Raw genomic sequence first — 13,620 nt, forward strand, 5'->3', positions numbered from 1 at the left:
GAAGAGAAAATATATAGCATGTAAGTTGGTGGCAGCTACTTTTTGATTATGAATGACAGCAAACTTTAGCATGACATTCACAACGTAAAGATAAAGTGATGGAAAGAAATGGGATCTCTGGATAACATCTATTTAGCTGCTGAATTAAACCAATCCTTAACCTAATAAACTGCTGGAATTCCAGTTACATGAGTGCTTTTGTTGTTTAAGGCCATTTCACTATTTTCTGTTACTTGTCCCAAACACATTCTAATATACCCAATAACCAGGAAATATCTTTTCCAAATAACTCAAAATATATAAAAAGTTAGAATCAAACTCTGCAAATACTACATGTGCTACACATACAAGAACCTGTGCTTAGCACTGTGGGAAATACATAAGTGAACTAAGAATAGCACGTTGTCACAACTGAACAACAAAAAAACAAACAACCCAATCAAAAAATGGGCAGAGGATATGAATAGATACTTTCCCAAGGAAGCTATACAAATGGCCAATAGGCATATGAAAAGCTGGTCAACATCACTAATCATTCGGGAAATGCAAATCAAAACTACACTAAGATATCACCTTTCACTCGTTAGAATGGCTATAATCACCAAGACAAAAAATAACAAATGTTAGAGAGGTTGTGGAGAAACAGGAACCCTCATTCACTGTTGGGGGGAATGCAAACTGGTGCAGCCTCTATGGAAAACAGTATGGAGATTCCTCAAAAAATTAAAAATAGAAATACCCTATGATCCAGCTATCCCACTACTGGGTGTCTATCCAACGAACCTGAAATCAACAATCCAAAGAGGCTTATGCACCCCTATGTTCAGTGCAGCATTATTCACTATAGCCAAGACATGGAAGCAACTCAAGTGTCCCTCAACTGATGACTGGATAAAGAAGATGTGGTATATATATATACAATGGAATACTACTCAGCCATAAAAAAGACAAAATTGTCCCATTTGCAACAACATGGATGGACCTGGAGGGTATTATGTTAAGCGAAATAAGCCAGAGAGAGAAAGACAACCACCACATGATTTCACTCATATGTGGAATATAAACCAACACACGGACAGAGAGAACTGTTTGGTTGTTACAAGGGCAAGGCGGCTGGGGGGTGGGCACAAGGGGTGAACGGAGGTATTTATATGGTGACTGACAAACAATAATGTACAACTAAAATTTCACAATCTTATAAACTATTAAGACACCAATAAAAAAAAAAAAAGCACAGCGCGTTATAATGGAAAGAGTATAGGCTAGGGAAGTCAGATGAACCTGGATCCAATTCCTACTTTAGGGAAGTCACTTAATTTCTCTAAGCCTTAGATTTCTCATCTATAAAATGGAGGAAATAGGACTACAGAATTGTGAGAATTATAGCTAATATATAAAGAACTAAGCATAACACTTAGCCCATAGTGGGTGTTTAATAACTGGTAGTTATGCTTTTAAAAATAAGAGAAAAATCTTTACCCACAAGTAGAGCAGAAAACACAAATAATTATGATCTGCTGATTGGAATATTTATAGGGTATGGGAGATTGCAACAATGGTTTCAATTCTTCACCCCTTACTGAATCCATGCCCTTTGACATGTAACTTTGCAGTATGCTCCCAATGTGAACTCAGGCATGTGACTTGATTTGTCCAATGAGATTCTGGCCAAGCAAACTCGAACATAAGCAGAATCATGAAAAGCACTTGTGCAAATGGGCTAGCATACTTTTGCTATTTTGGTATCATTTTAAAAAGGACATATTCAGGCTAGCGCACTGGTTCCAAAAGGAGGATGAGAAACAGCTGAAGCAAAGCTGCCACAGCAAAACCCAGGCTAAAGCAGACCACCAGCTGACCTGTAGATGCATGAGTGAGCCCAAGTGAGACCAGCAGAACTGCCCAATTGGGCCCAGCTCAGCTCAGTTGAACCCTGCAGGCATAAGAGAAATAAATGTTTATGTATGCTTTTGAGGTTTTGTGGTTGGATATTACACAGCAATAGCTAACTGATACATAGAATTATATTTTTTGTCTTTAAAAACCAAAGATTTCCACTTCCTTGATACCCATGACTAAATGAAAGACAAGGTCTTCTGAATCAAAGACACACTGACAGGGCATTCCTACTCAATACAACATGGATTCTTAATTCAGCTCATTAAACTTAAAAGCTTCTGTCTGATCTTTTATAAAACTGCTTTCTCTTTAACAAATTCTCGTTTGCTTAAAAACTTAGAAGTCTAACCCTAGTACAGGTAGTTTTAAAAAACACACCTAAGTATCTATTCCAAGTTCAATTAATGTCTACAACTGCAATGAAGACTTGTGGAAACGGTTCAAGCCAAGAAAAGTCCAGATCACTACTGTATATGAGCAATATTCTTCCTAATAATGTCAATATTTTACAGGAATTACCAAGAGCTATGCTTGTCTATTGCAATTATTGACAAACTATTTTAAGAGAAATAAGGAATCGTACTCACATTACTGTAGAGGGTAGGCATTCCACCAATCAAGAAATATTTACTATATGTCATCCAAGTTCCAAGTTCTATGCTAGATGCTATTAGTAATTTATTTTTATGATCCTCAGTGAAACCAAAAGCTGTGCTGCCAAGTCAAACTATAGGCAATTAAATGTAGGAGTCCCCAGAGATCTATGCCGTGGTGGCCTTTGCTGATCCCCTTCTGAAAATAACTAAGAGCATTTGGATATCTGGGCTTCATGACCATCAGCCTATTAACATCACAATAAAAATTATTAATATCATAAGCTATGTCAATATCTCCCTAATGGTACTGGAAATACACACTCTTTCACAAAGCACACACTTTATGTTGTATATGGCTATAAACAAGCTAAGAAGCAACAGAAAATATTATTGAAGAGCAACATAGCCAAGAGAATGTTGCGTTATAATCATTCATTTCTGCCATTTCCACTACGCACCACCTCTAAGCTTGTGACACGATCACAGATTTTAAAGAATGTTCTTTTTTGTCAGCAAAACCAACACACAAGCCCTTCCAATAAACTCACATTTCAGAGAACAATGATACAAGCAAGGAATGCAACAAATACTTTTACAATTATTAGTTTCAGAGCTCTGACAGATAGAAGACTTGAGAAAAGGAGAGAGTTTTGTCCTTGAAGAATTTATAGACTCACTTCTGAGATAATAAATACACAGAAAATGTTTCTTGATCTGGGATGCCAGTTATGGGTGTGTTCATTTGTAAAAATTTAAGTGAGCTGTACACTTTTCATACGTGTACTTTTTCTGTTATATTATACTTCAATAAAAGGTTTTTAAAAAATTTAATGGTACTACCGGCAGTATAGAACTAAGCACTAAATGAAAAATATTGACAACTCAAGGAGTTCAGGAGAGACTAGTCACTGTTAATAATAAAATGTATTAAGCAATTACTATATGCCAGACACTGTGCTAAATAAGCATTTTACATTTCATCCTCACAACTTCCCTGTGAGGTCATCATCTTATCAGCAGCCATTTGCCACAATTAATTAATCCTTCCTCTTTGAAACTCCTTTTTCCTTTTCATTCCAGCCCAATACGCTCTCCTGGTTTTCTTCTTACCTCACTCCTTCTCAATCTGCCCTTTTCTTCAGACTTTTAAAATTAAAATACTCTAGGGCTCAGCTACTAGTCCTCTTCTCTATCTAGACTCCCTGGGGCAGGTACTATTATTATTATCCCCGTTATACGGATGAAAACAGTGAGGGACAGAAAGATTCAAACCGAGGCAATCAAGACTTCAGAGCCCATGCTCTTAACCACCTCACTATTCTACATTCTTTGGCCTTCCATATAAGAGGCAGGCCATAGCTACATACATCCAACATTCTGGTGCCTTCAGTAATTGAGAAAAGAGACAGAGAATGAAGCACATGGGACCCTCCTTCATAAGATATTAAGGAGTAATACCAGGTACCAAGCTAGCAGGAAACCAATACTCCTGCAAATTCTGTTAAACAATTTTCCTTCCTAAGTTTCTTCACTTTGTATTTTGGTACTTACTACTCAAGGAGGAATGTGAAAACATTCTAGACCATAGATTCTCAAATCTAGATGTTCATTAGAATAATCTGGGGAGCATTTAAGAATACACATGGGCCCTATGCAGACCTACTAAACCTAGAAATTCCAGGAATTGGTGTTTCTAAGAAGCACCCAAGCAAATTCTGAAGCTGATAACTCAGTACCTGAGTTTTGGGAAGCCTTTGTTCTAGAGAGGATTCTCTGGTCCTCAGAGGCTAAGTAATGACTATCACATATTTATCTGCCTAGAAGAGGCTGAAAATAAAATGAGAATAGAGATGTAAACTGATTCCAAGGAGTAATAAGACCAATCAGGAAACTAGAGCAGTGACAGTGGAATTCTAGATCAGGACACCAAACATTTCTGGGTAGTCTAGGAATTTGCTGCCATGATAGAGTCTGCAGCCAAGTGATGCCATCACTTAGCTTAGGAGGGGGTCATCGGGGCAGCAAGAACCAATATAATATTTGAGTATTCATATTCTCAGAGTACTCACCAAGTGTTATGAGGGAATCCAAGAGTATTAAAAGATATGGCCATTGTCCCCAGGCAACAGAAGAAAGCATTGTTAACACTGCCATTATTGCATAAACATAAATGCACACACATTTTGCTTACATATGCAAGTAACAATTACTATGGAACCATAAATGTTGAAACTAAAGCAAAGTCACTTCAACACAGTTATTGAAGTCTTACCTCTGTAAGTGCATGCAATTGTCCTTGATGTACACACACACCCATGAACCTACAAAATAATACAAAATTTTTTTAAACAAATGATGAGGTCATGAACATAACTGCCACATAGAGACATTAGTTTAGTTACCCAGGCATTAGAAACAATCCAATACCCATGAAGTCTCCTGGGTTCCTGTACAACCCAATAGACTCTCAAACTTTGATATCAGGCTGGTAAATTTCTAAGTTTATCAGGAAACATCTGGTTGTGGCAAGATGGAGTGGTAAAAAGCAAGGGTGGAAGAGGGAGAGGAGTAAGCCTTAAAAATAGCATGGTATAATGGAAAAATACCAAACTGGAAGTAAGGAAGTTGGATGCTAGTTTCAGCTCTGCCACTATCTGACTACATGCTTACCAAAAAAAAAGGTCACTAACCCTATTTGGGGCCCAGTTTCCTCATGCATAAAGTAAGTAGGTTGAACTACCCAATCTGAAGGTCTGTAAATTACAAACAACAAACTAGGGGTTAGGGGGAGCCCACACTTGCTGGATGAAAAGGACTAACTTCCTTAACATAAAAAGAACTCTTCCAAATATGTGATTAAAAAACAACTCAATAGAAAAATAAGCAGGGGTGGCCCTGTGGCGTAGTGGTTAAGTGCGCATGCTCCACTGCTGGCAGCCCAGGTTCAGATCCCGGGCGCACACCGATGCACCATTTCTCAAGATATGCTGCGGCGGCATCCCATATAAAGTAGAAGAAGATGGGCACAGACGTTAACCCAGGGCCAGTCTTCCTCAGCAAAAAGAGGAAGATTGGCAGATGTTAGCTCAGAGCTGATCTTCCTCACAAAAAAAAGAAAAAAAAGAAAAATAAGCAAAAGATATGTACATAATCCACAGAAAAATAAGTATAAATGGCTAATAAAAATATCAAAATGTGCTCTAATTCACCGATAATTAAAGAAGCAAGGAGATACTGCTTTTTAAATCTATCAAATGAATAAAGATTAAGATTGATAACTCTCATGGGCCGGCCCTGTGGCTTAGCGGTTAAGTGCGCCCGCTCTGCTGCTGGCGGGCCGGGGTTCGAATCCCGGGCGCGCACCGACGCACCACTTCTCCCGCCATGCTGAGGCCGCATCCCACATACAGCAACTAGAAGGATGTGCAGCTATGACATACAACTATCTACTGGGGTTTTGGGGGGGGAAAGAATAAATAAATAAAATCTTTAAAAAAAAAAAAAAAAAGATTGATAACTCTCAGTGTTATCCAGAAGGTGAGGAAACAGGAACAGAAAACACTGTTGAGTCCTTGGCACAGCTTTTTCAAAGGGTAATTGATCATATTTAGCAAAAGTTTTACCTGCTCCAACAATTCCACTTCTGGGAATTTATCTTACAAACATACTAAATTTGGGTAAGCAAAAAATACATGTAAAAGGGGGCCAGCCCCGTGGCTTAGTGCTTGAGTTCGGCACCCTCTGCTTTGGCTTTGGCGGCCCAGGTTCACAGGTTCAGACCCCGGGCGCCGACCTACCCCACTTGTCAGTCATGCTGTGGCGATGACCCACATACAAAATAGAGGAAGACTGGCACAGTTGTTAGCTCAGGGCTAATCTTCCTCAAGCAAAAAAAGAGCAAGATTGGCAACAGATGTTAGCACAGGGCAAACCTTCCTCAGGAAAAAAAAAACAAAAAAAACACGTAAAAGGATATCTACCTCACCAGTGTAGATGAATCTACATACCCACCAATAAAAGACTGGTTAAATATTTATGGTATATTCATAGATTGGAATATTATACAGCCATTAAAAAGAATGAAGTAGATCTTTATGCACTGATATGTGAAGATATCCAAAATACATTGTTAAATGAAAACATTGAGCCACAAATTACCTTTGTGTAAAAAAATGTTTGTACATTAATAGAAAATGTCTACAAGTACTAATAATAAATGGTACTGAGGGGGTAGAGTGATTTTTATTGTTTAGTGTACACACGTTATATCTGACATTTTTTTCAACCAATAGGTTATATTTATATATAAAAATAATTTTTAAATAAAACCCATAAATCAATGATTATGACTGATGATGATCATAAAGTTGGAGAAGATAAACGTCACAAAGCTAATGACAATTGGTGTTCGGGTTGCCAAGAAGGCTCATTAACAATACCCAAGTCTCAAGTAAGTTCTAGTTTAGAAGGGCAAAGAAATGGGAACAGACTGACTACAAGTGAAAGTGAAGGCACAGCAGTGCCTGTGCTGGAAAGGACCATCAAGTTCCATGAAGGCTGAGTCCAGGTCATATTCTTCCCTGTGTTCACAGCACCTAACAGTGCCTAGCAAATAGCATGCACACTTAGTAAATGATTGTTGAGTGAAAAAGAACCGAGTGAAGGAGAATGCCTTGTTGGCTGTAATATCACAGCAGAGTTTTAAAGACATGCTGCTTCAACCAAAAGTACTAATGTGGAAATTTCAGAGTTTCTACCAAGAGGAGGTTTCTGGACCACTGGTTTTCTCTAAGTGTATCCAGAGACTTGGTGGGAACTTGAAAAAGGAAAGAACTTGAAGAAAAATCTAGGCAGTACTGAAAATAGGACGCAGGCTCCAATGACTAGTTGAAATTGACCTCTGGCTTGGGAAGAAATGGGAAGTAAAGAGTAGAGTTAAAAGGGCTCTGAAGTTAGAGGCTACGGGTTCAAATCCCATCTCCATTCTTTACTAGGCAAGCATTAGTTTCCCTCTCTGTAAAATAGGATAAGTGTCCACAACATAAGGTTGTTGGAAAGACTGAATGAAATAATGAATGTAATGTCTACAGCACAGTGACAGGTACATAGTAAGAGTTCAAAAAAATATAAGCAATTATTATAACTTAGAATCAAAGAATCAAATTTGGTCACCGGTAGCTGGGCAGGAAAGCTGGTTTCTATAAGCCTACTCTTCTCTCCATTCCCCAACCCTTGTCCCTACCTCCACTCCCTGCTTTGTACAAGTGGGACGTTTAACTTCATTCACCTGTCAGTTTCTTTACTATGAAACTCACTACTTAACATGGAAGTGAGTGAGTGGGCGGAACGCGGAGTAGGTAAAAGTCTAACAAATCATGCACATTAAGTAACACAGAGTGCTGAAAGACTGAATCTGGAATGCTGAATGTTTCTGGCCAGCATGGCACAGTGTCTATAAGCTCTGCAGACAGTGCACAGAAAGTTTCAGCTGACATCAGAAACTAGTCGAGTAAAAGAAGGAAAGCTGCACTGGAGCAGAGGGAATCTGGGCAAGATGAACGAGAAGACAATCCATCTGGGGGAGCTGCAGTTGTACAGGTAGCTTTAAAATAGGTCACTTTTCTTTAAGTGTTGGTACAACTCCCCAGTCATTGGAATTATGAGTCAGTATGCCTCTCATTTACTAAACAATTATTTATTGAGTGGCTACTACGTGCAAGGCCTTAGGGACAGGACAGTAAATAAAACAAAGTCCCTGCTCTCACAGAACTGTCATTTTAGGGGTCATACTGTTGGAAGGCAATTGTAATAAAAAGTTCAGTGGGTATTTTGCAGAATGTGGTTAAACTGTACGCATAAACAGCTGTTTCTAGTGAGCCTCTCACAGAAAGGATGCTTCTCTGGGATTAAACGGTATACCTACCTAAGGATAATTCTATTCCCATTACCCCACCATAGCAAAAAGAGGTAAAGTAAAACATGATAAGCTACACTTCTTCCTTAATTATAGCTTTCCAAACAATAATGGGCACTAGCAGGGGTTGGCTAACTATGGCCCACTACTTGTTTTTATAAATTTTTATTGGAACACAGCCACGGTATTGTCCATGGCTGCTTTTGTGCTACAACAGCAGAGCTGAATAGCTATGACAGAGACTGCTTGGCTTGCAAAGATTAAAACATTTACTATCTAGTCTTTACAAAAAAAGTTTGCTGCCCCTGGCAGTAGAACATAGGGATCTATCCATTTCCACCTAGGACACCTTGCACAAGTTACTTAATCTTTATAAATCTCAATTTCCTCATCTACAAAAATGGACCTGAAAATAATACTAGCTTAAAGGGCTGTTAGGAGGATTCAATGGGATATTTCAGGTACAGTGCTTAGCAATGTCTAGCCCATGCTCAAATAACGTTTAGTGATTTTTATTTTATCATTATTAATGATCCTAAATTACGCGATCCCATACATGGCTATTAGAGTTACCTTTCCAAAACACAAAATATGTCATTCCCTTCTTCATACACCTTCAGTGCTCCCTTCTGCCTTACCTCCTTACCACAGCATTTAAAACTTTCCTTGTTCTGCTCCAACTTATCTTTGGAACCCCATATTTTCCCATGAGCCTTATTCATCACCCATCTCTTTCCTCTCCTCTGGCTCTACCCTACAAATGTACTTAAATTTCCCCCATCTTAAAACAATAGATTCCTTTGCCCCTCTCCTTGAAGTATGATCCAAATTCACTCTTTTCATTTGTTACCAAACTTTAAGAGTAGGTTACATTCACTATCCATATTTCCTTAACCTTCACTCATTCCTAAACTCATTATAATCTGCCTTCTGCCCGCATCACTCTTTTGTAACTTTTCTTACTGCGGAAGATTCAGAGTTTTGTTTATCTCTGCATTTCTAGTACCTAATATAGCATCTGGCACACAGTAAGCAAGCTCTCAGTAAAGAGGTGTTGAACGGCACGAATGATTTTTACGACCTGGAAACTTAAGTTCAAGCTCCTCCCTGAGTTGGAAGACTTTATTTACTTACTGAAAATCATCCTTCCAGGATCATCTAAAATTTCATCTCCTCTATAAGGACCTCCTAGATGTCCTCAGTTAGCATTAATCCTCTCACCCTCTCTGTCTCCTTCCTTCCCCCTCGCCGGCTCCCTCCACACTCCCCAGCTTTTCACCGTCCTTTGAAAGACTGCTCATTAGCATAAGTGAAGTGGTCCAGGGTCTGGAGTCAGACTGCTTGGATTTAAATCCGGGCTCTGCCACTTATTGATGACCTCTCTGTATTTCGGTTTATCATGTGCAAAACAGGAATATTAACATTATCTAACCTGTATGGTTACTGGGTTACTGTGAAGACGAAATGAGATAACTTGGGCTCCTGAAACATAATAAGCCCTAGAAAATGTTAGCTATTCTTCTTCTTTTAACATTTCTGACTCCTTCTCCAGACTCTAATATAAGAAAGGTTTTTAAGAGTATAGATCTCTTCTACTTTGTTCTATATATAGTGCCTGACATATAACGCTTTGTGCATAAGATGCTAAACAAGCATTTCTTTTTCTTCTTTTTTTTTTGCACGGAAGGATTCGCCCTGAGCTAACATCTGTTGCACAATCTTCCTCTTTTTTTTGTTTTTCTCTCCAAAGCCCCCCAGTGCATGGTTGTATATCCTAGTTGTCCTTCTAGTTCTTCTATGTGAGCTGCCACCACAGCATGGCAACTGACAGATGGGTGGTGTGGTTCTACAACCAGGAAACAAACCTGGGCCACTGAAGCAGTGTGAGCGCTGAACTTTAACCACTGGACCATCAGGGCTGGCCCCTAAACAAGCATTTCTTGAAGGAAAAAACAATGATCACCAAATTAACTCCACAATGTACATCATTTTATAAGAAAAACATTTAGAGGCAGGTACAAGGCTTTAAAACCAAGAGGCATTTATTTTATTTAATCAAATATTTACATAGAAGCTAGGCAGTAGGATTCTACTAGCAATACACTGGCTACATTCTAAAGTCATGGGTTGGGCCGGCCCCGTGGCTTAGCGGTTAAGTGCGCGAGCTCCACTACTGGCGGCCCGGGTTCGGATCCTGGGCGCGCACCGACGCACCACTTCTCTGGCCATGCTGAGGCCGCATCCCACATACAGCAACTAGAGGGATGTGCAACTATGACATACAACTATCTACTGGGGCTTTGGGGGAACAAAAAAAGGAGGAGGGTTGGCAATAGATGTCAGCTCAGAGCCGGTCTTCCTCAGCAAAAAGAGGAGGATTAGCACAGATGTTAGCTCAGGGCTGATCTTCCTCACAAAAAATAAATAAATAAATAAAGTCATGGGTTTCCAAGAAGCTGAAAAGACCTGGTTTGGGGGTGATACACCCTTACTTCCCTTCCCCCCAGGCCCACCATCACTATGACCATGTCATCCACAGAAGTGTCACAGGCAGCACATTCAGGCAGGCACTGGCTTCATGTGACAGTTTTCTGTCTGCCTTCTTCCCCACCCCCTACTCACATCACCATATCACAGTAGTGTCGCACATCTCTACTTTTATGTGAAACTTTTCTGCCTGACCTCCTCAACCTCATTTCCTTTCCACCATCACCACATCCAAAATGGTGTCTCAGAGCTGGCAAGCTGAGACAGGCATTAGTTTTATATTGGAAGAAGAGCCTGACCAGAGTTAATCACTCCAGTTGCTATAAACAATATACTTTAAAAGGAAAATATTACTCATCCTTAATAGGGAAGTGATATATGCTTAGAAAAGCACTTAATATCAATAATAAGTTTTCATTGAAAGTTTTATTGCTGATTATATCAAAATCTAAGCTGTGGATGAAGCCTCAAATCTTTTTTGGTGCGAGACGGGACCTAAAAAATATTTCATTCTGAATGATTCTTATTCCTCACTACCACCACCCAAAATCACGCCAGCTAGAATTACTTAGCTCAGGAAGAGAGCACTTTCTTAATGTATGTGCTTGAGAGTGAGTAATTACTCAACTTTATTTTTAGTTTCATATTTCACACACATTCACATTGAGAAGTAGGGAGAGCTGGTTTTGTTTTTTAGACCAGAGCTTCCTAAATTTTAACGTGGAAACAAATCACCTAGGAATCATGTAAATTTCAGACTGTGATTCTATAGGTCAGAAGGGTCCTGAGAGTTTCTTTTTTTTTTTTTTTTAATTTTTTTTTATTTATTTATTTTTTCCCCCAAAGCCCCAGTAGATACTTGTATGTCATAGCTGCACACCTTTCTACTTGCTGTATGTGGGATGCGGCCTCAGCGTGGCCAGAGAAGCAGTGCGTCGGTGCACGCCCGGAATCCGAACCCAGGCCGCCAGGAGCGGAGTGCACGCACTTAACCGCTAAGCCACCGGGCCAGCCCCTGAGAGTTTCTAATAAGCTCCCAGGTGATGCTGATGCTGCTTGGTCCATGGACCATACATTGACTAGTAAGGCTCAGTCTAGTCAAAGACAGCTGATCTCTACTCTAACGTTAGTAAGACCATAAAACGAAACTCCCAACTCTGATACTACTGATAAACTAGACTTTTTTTTCTTTTTTTTTTTTTGGTGAGGAAGATTCGCCCTGAGCTAACATCTGTTACCAGCCTTCCTCTTTTTGCTTAAGGAAGATTGGCCCTGAGCTAACATCTGTGCCAATCTGCCTCTATTTTGTATGTGGGTCACTGCCACAGCACAGCTGCCGATGAGGTGGTGTAGGTTCGCCCGGAACCAAACCCAGGCAACCGAAGCAGAGCCCGCCAAACTTAACTACTATGCCACAGGCCAGCCCTAAACTAGACTTTGACCAGAGACTTAATTTGCCTCAGTCTTTCCTGTAGCATGATTTACCTTTTCCCATAAAGTGTCATAACCATGCTTTTCCACATCTTTGCCTTTTCTCAGGCTGTTCCCACTACTTAGAATGCCCCTCCTTTCATTTCCACATAGTTAGATTCTACTCATCCTCAAAAGCCCAATCCAAATACTTCCTTTCCCACAAAACAAATTTGGCTCCCTCTAGGTAGAAGTATTTCTGAACTAGCATGCCTCTGAACTAGCATGCCTCTGAACTACCAAGTCGTTCCATCTACACCACTCTCCTGTAGCATCATCATTTCCTACTTTTAACTATGTTTTATAACATGCCTTATATCTCCTCTACTATACCATAAGCTTCTTAAGAGCACTCTCTTGCCCGGCATATGACAGTATATAAATACTTGCTGGGTAAATTTAAAACACAACTCTGACTACTCAAAAAATATTGAGTGCCTACTATGTGCCAGGCACTGGTAATGATTATAATGATTGTGATAACAACTAATCCTTAAAGAGCACTTATTACGCAGGCATTGTTCTAAGAGCTTTACATTATATTCATTTAATTCATTTAATCCTTACAATAACCCAATGAAGTAGTACTTTTATTATCCTAATCATATTGATAAAGAAACTGAGGCTCAGAGAAATCAAGCAACTTGCCCCAAATCATACAGCTAATAAGTGGCAAAGCCAGGAGTCAAACCTAAACAGTGGGTTCCAGAGTCTATGCTCTTAATCACAATGTTATATTACCTCTCCATATAGTTATAAAAAATATATAAAAATGAACAAGACATAACCCCTCCCCTTAAGAAGCTACTGGCTACGCAAAAAGTTTTTGTGGCAGCTCACAGCTCCTATCAAACTTCAAATTCCTTAGCATGTTATTCAGGAGTCAGAATGATCTGACTCAACCTTCTCTTACTTTATGTCCTGAATTCTCCCACTTTCATATTGTTGCTAGAATGAGTCCATCTGGAATTCATTTCTTGAAGCTCTACCAATCCTTAAAAACTCAATTTTAGAACATCTCCAAATAATAATAATAACAATAACAACAATGATAGCACCAAACATTTATATATCATTTAGTGTGCCAGGCACTGCCACATATTAAATCATTTAGTTCTTAAAATAGCCCTTTGAGGATGGTTATAATTTCTATCTCAGTCATAATTTCAAATATTTCCCTAATCTTTCTAATCAAAATTAATCTTTCTCTTCCCTATACACTCATATCACTCTATTTAAACCTCTGTTGTAACA

The 13,620-nt window shown here is 39.3% G+C and overlaps 1 protein-coding gene across 2 annotated transcripts in view; it reads right to left on the reverse strand.

The window, feature by feature from the left end:
* Positions 1-13,620, reverse strand: part of TESK2 (testis associated actin remodelling kinase 2) — a 145,086-nt gene that overhangs the window by 30,837 nt on the left and 100,629 nt on the right. For both annotated transcript variants that reach the window (XM_058552255.1, XM_058552253.1), the window contains exon 4: positions 4,768-4,816. In XM_058552255.1, the coding sequence (XP_058408238.1) occupies positions 4,768-4,816 (49 nt within the window). The remainder of the gene's footprint in view (positions 1-4,767; positions 4,817-13,620) is intronic.

Source organism: Diceros bicornis, chromosome 13, assembly GCF_020826845.1.
Source record: "Diceros bicornis minor isolate mBicDic1 chromosome 13, mDicBic1.mat.cur, whole genome shotgun sequence".
NCBI classification, from domain to species: Eukaryota; Metazoa; Chordata; class Mammalia; order Perissodactyla; family Rhinocerotidae; genus Diceros; species Diceros bicornis.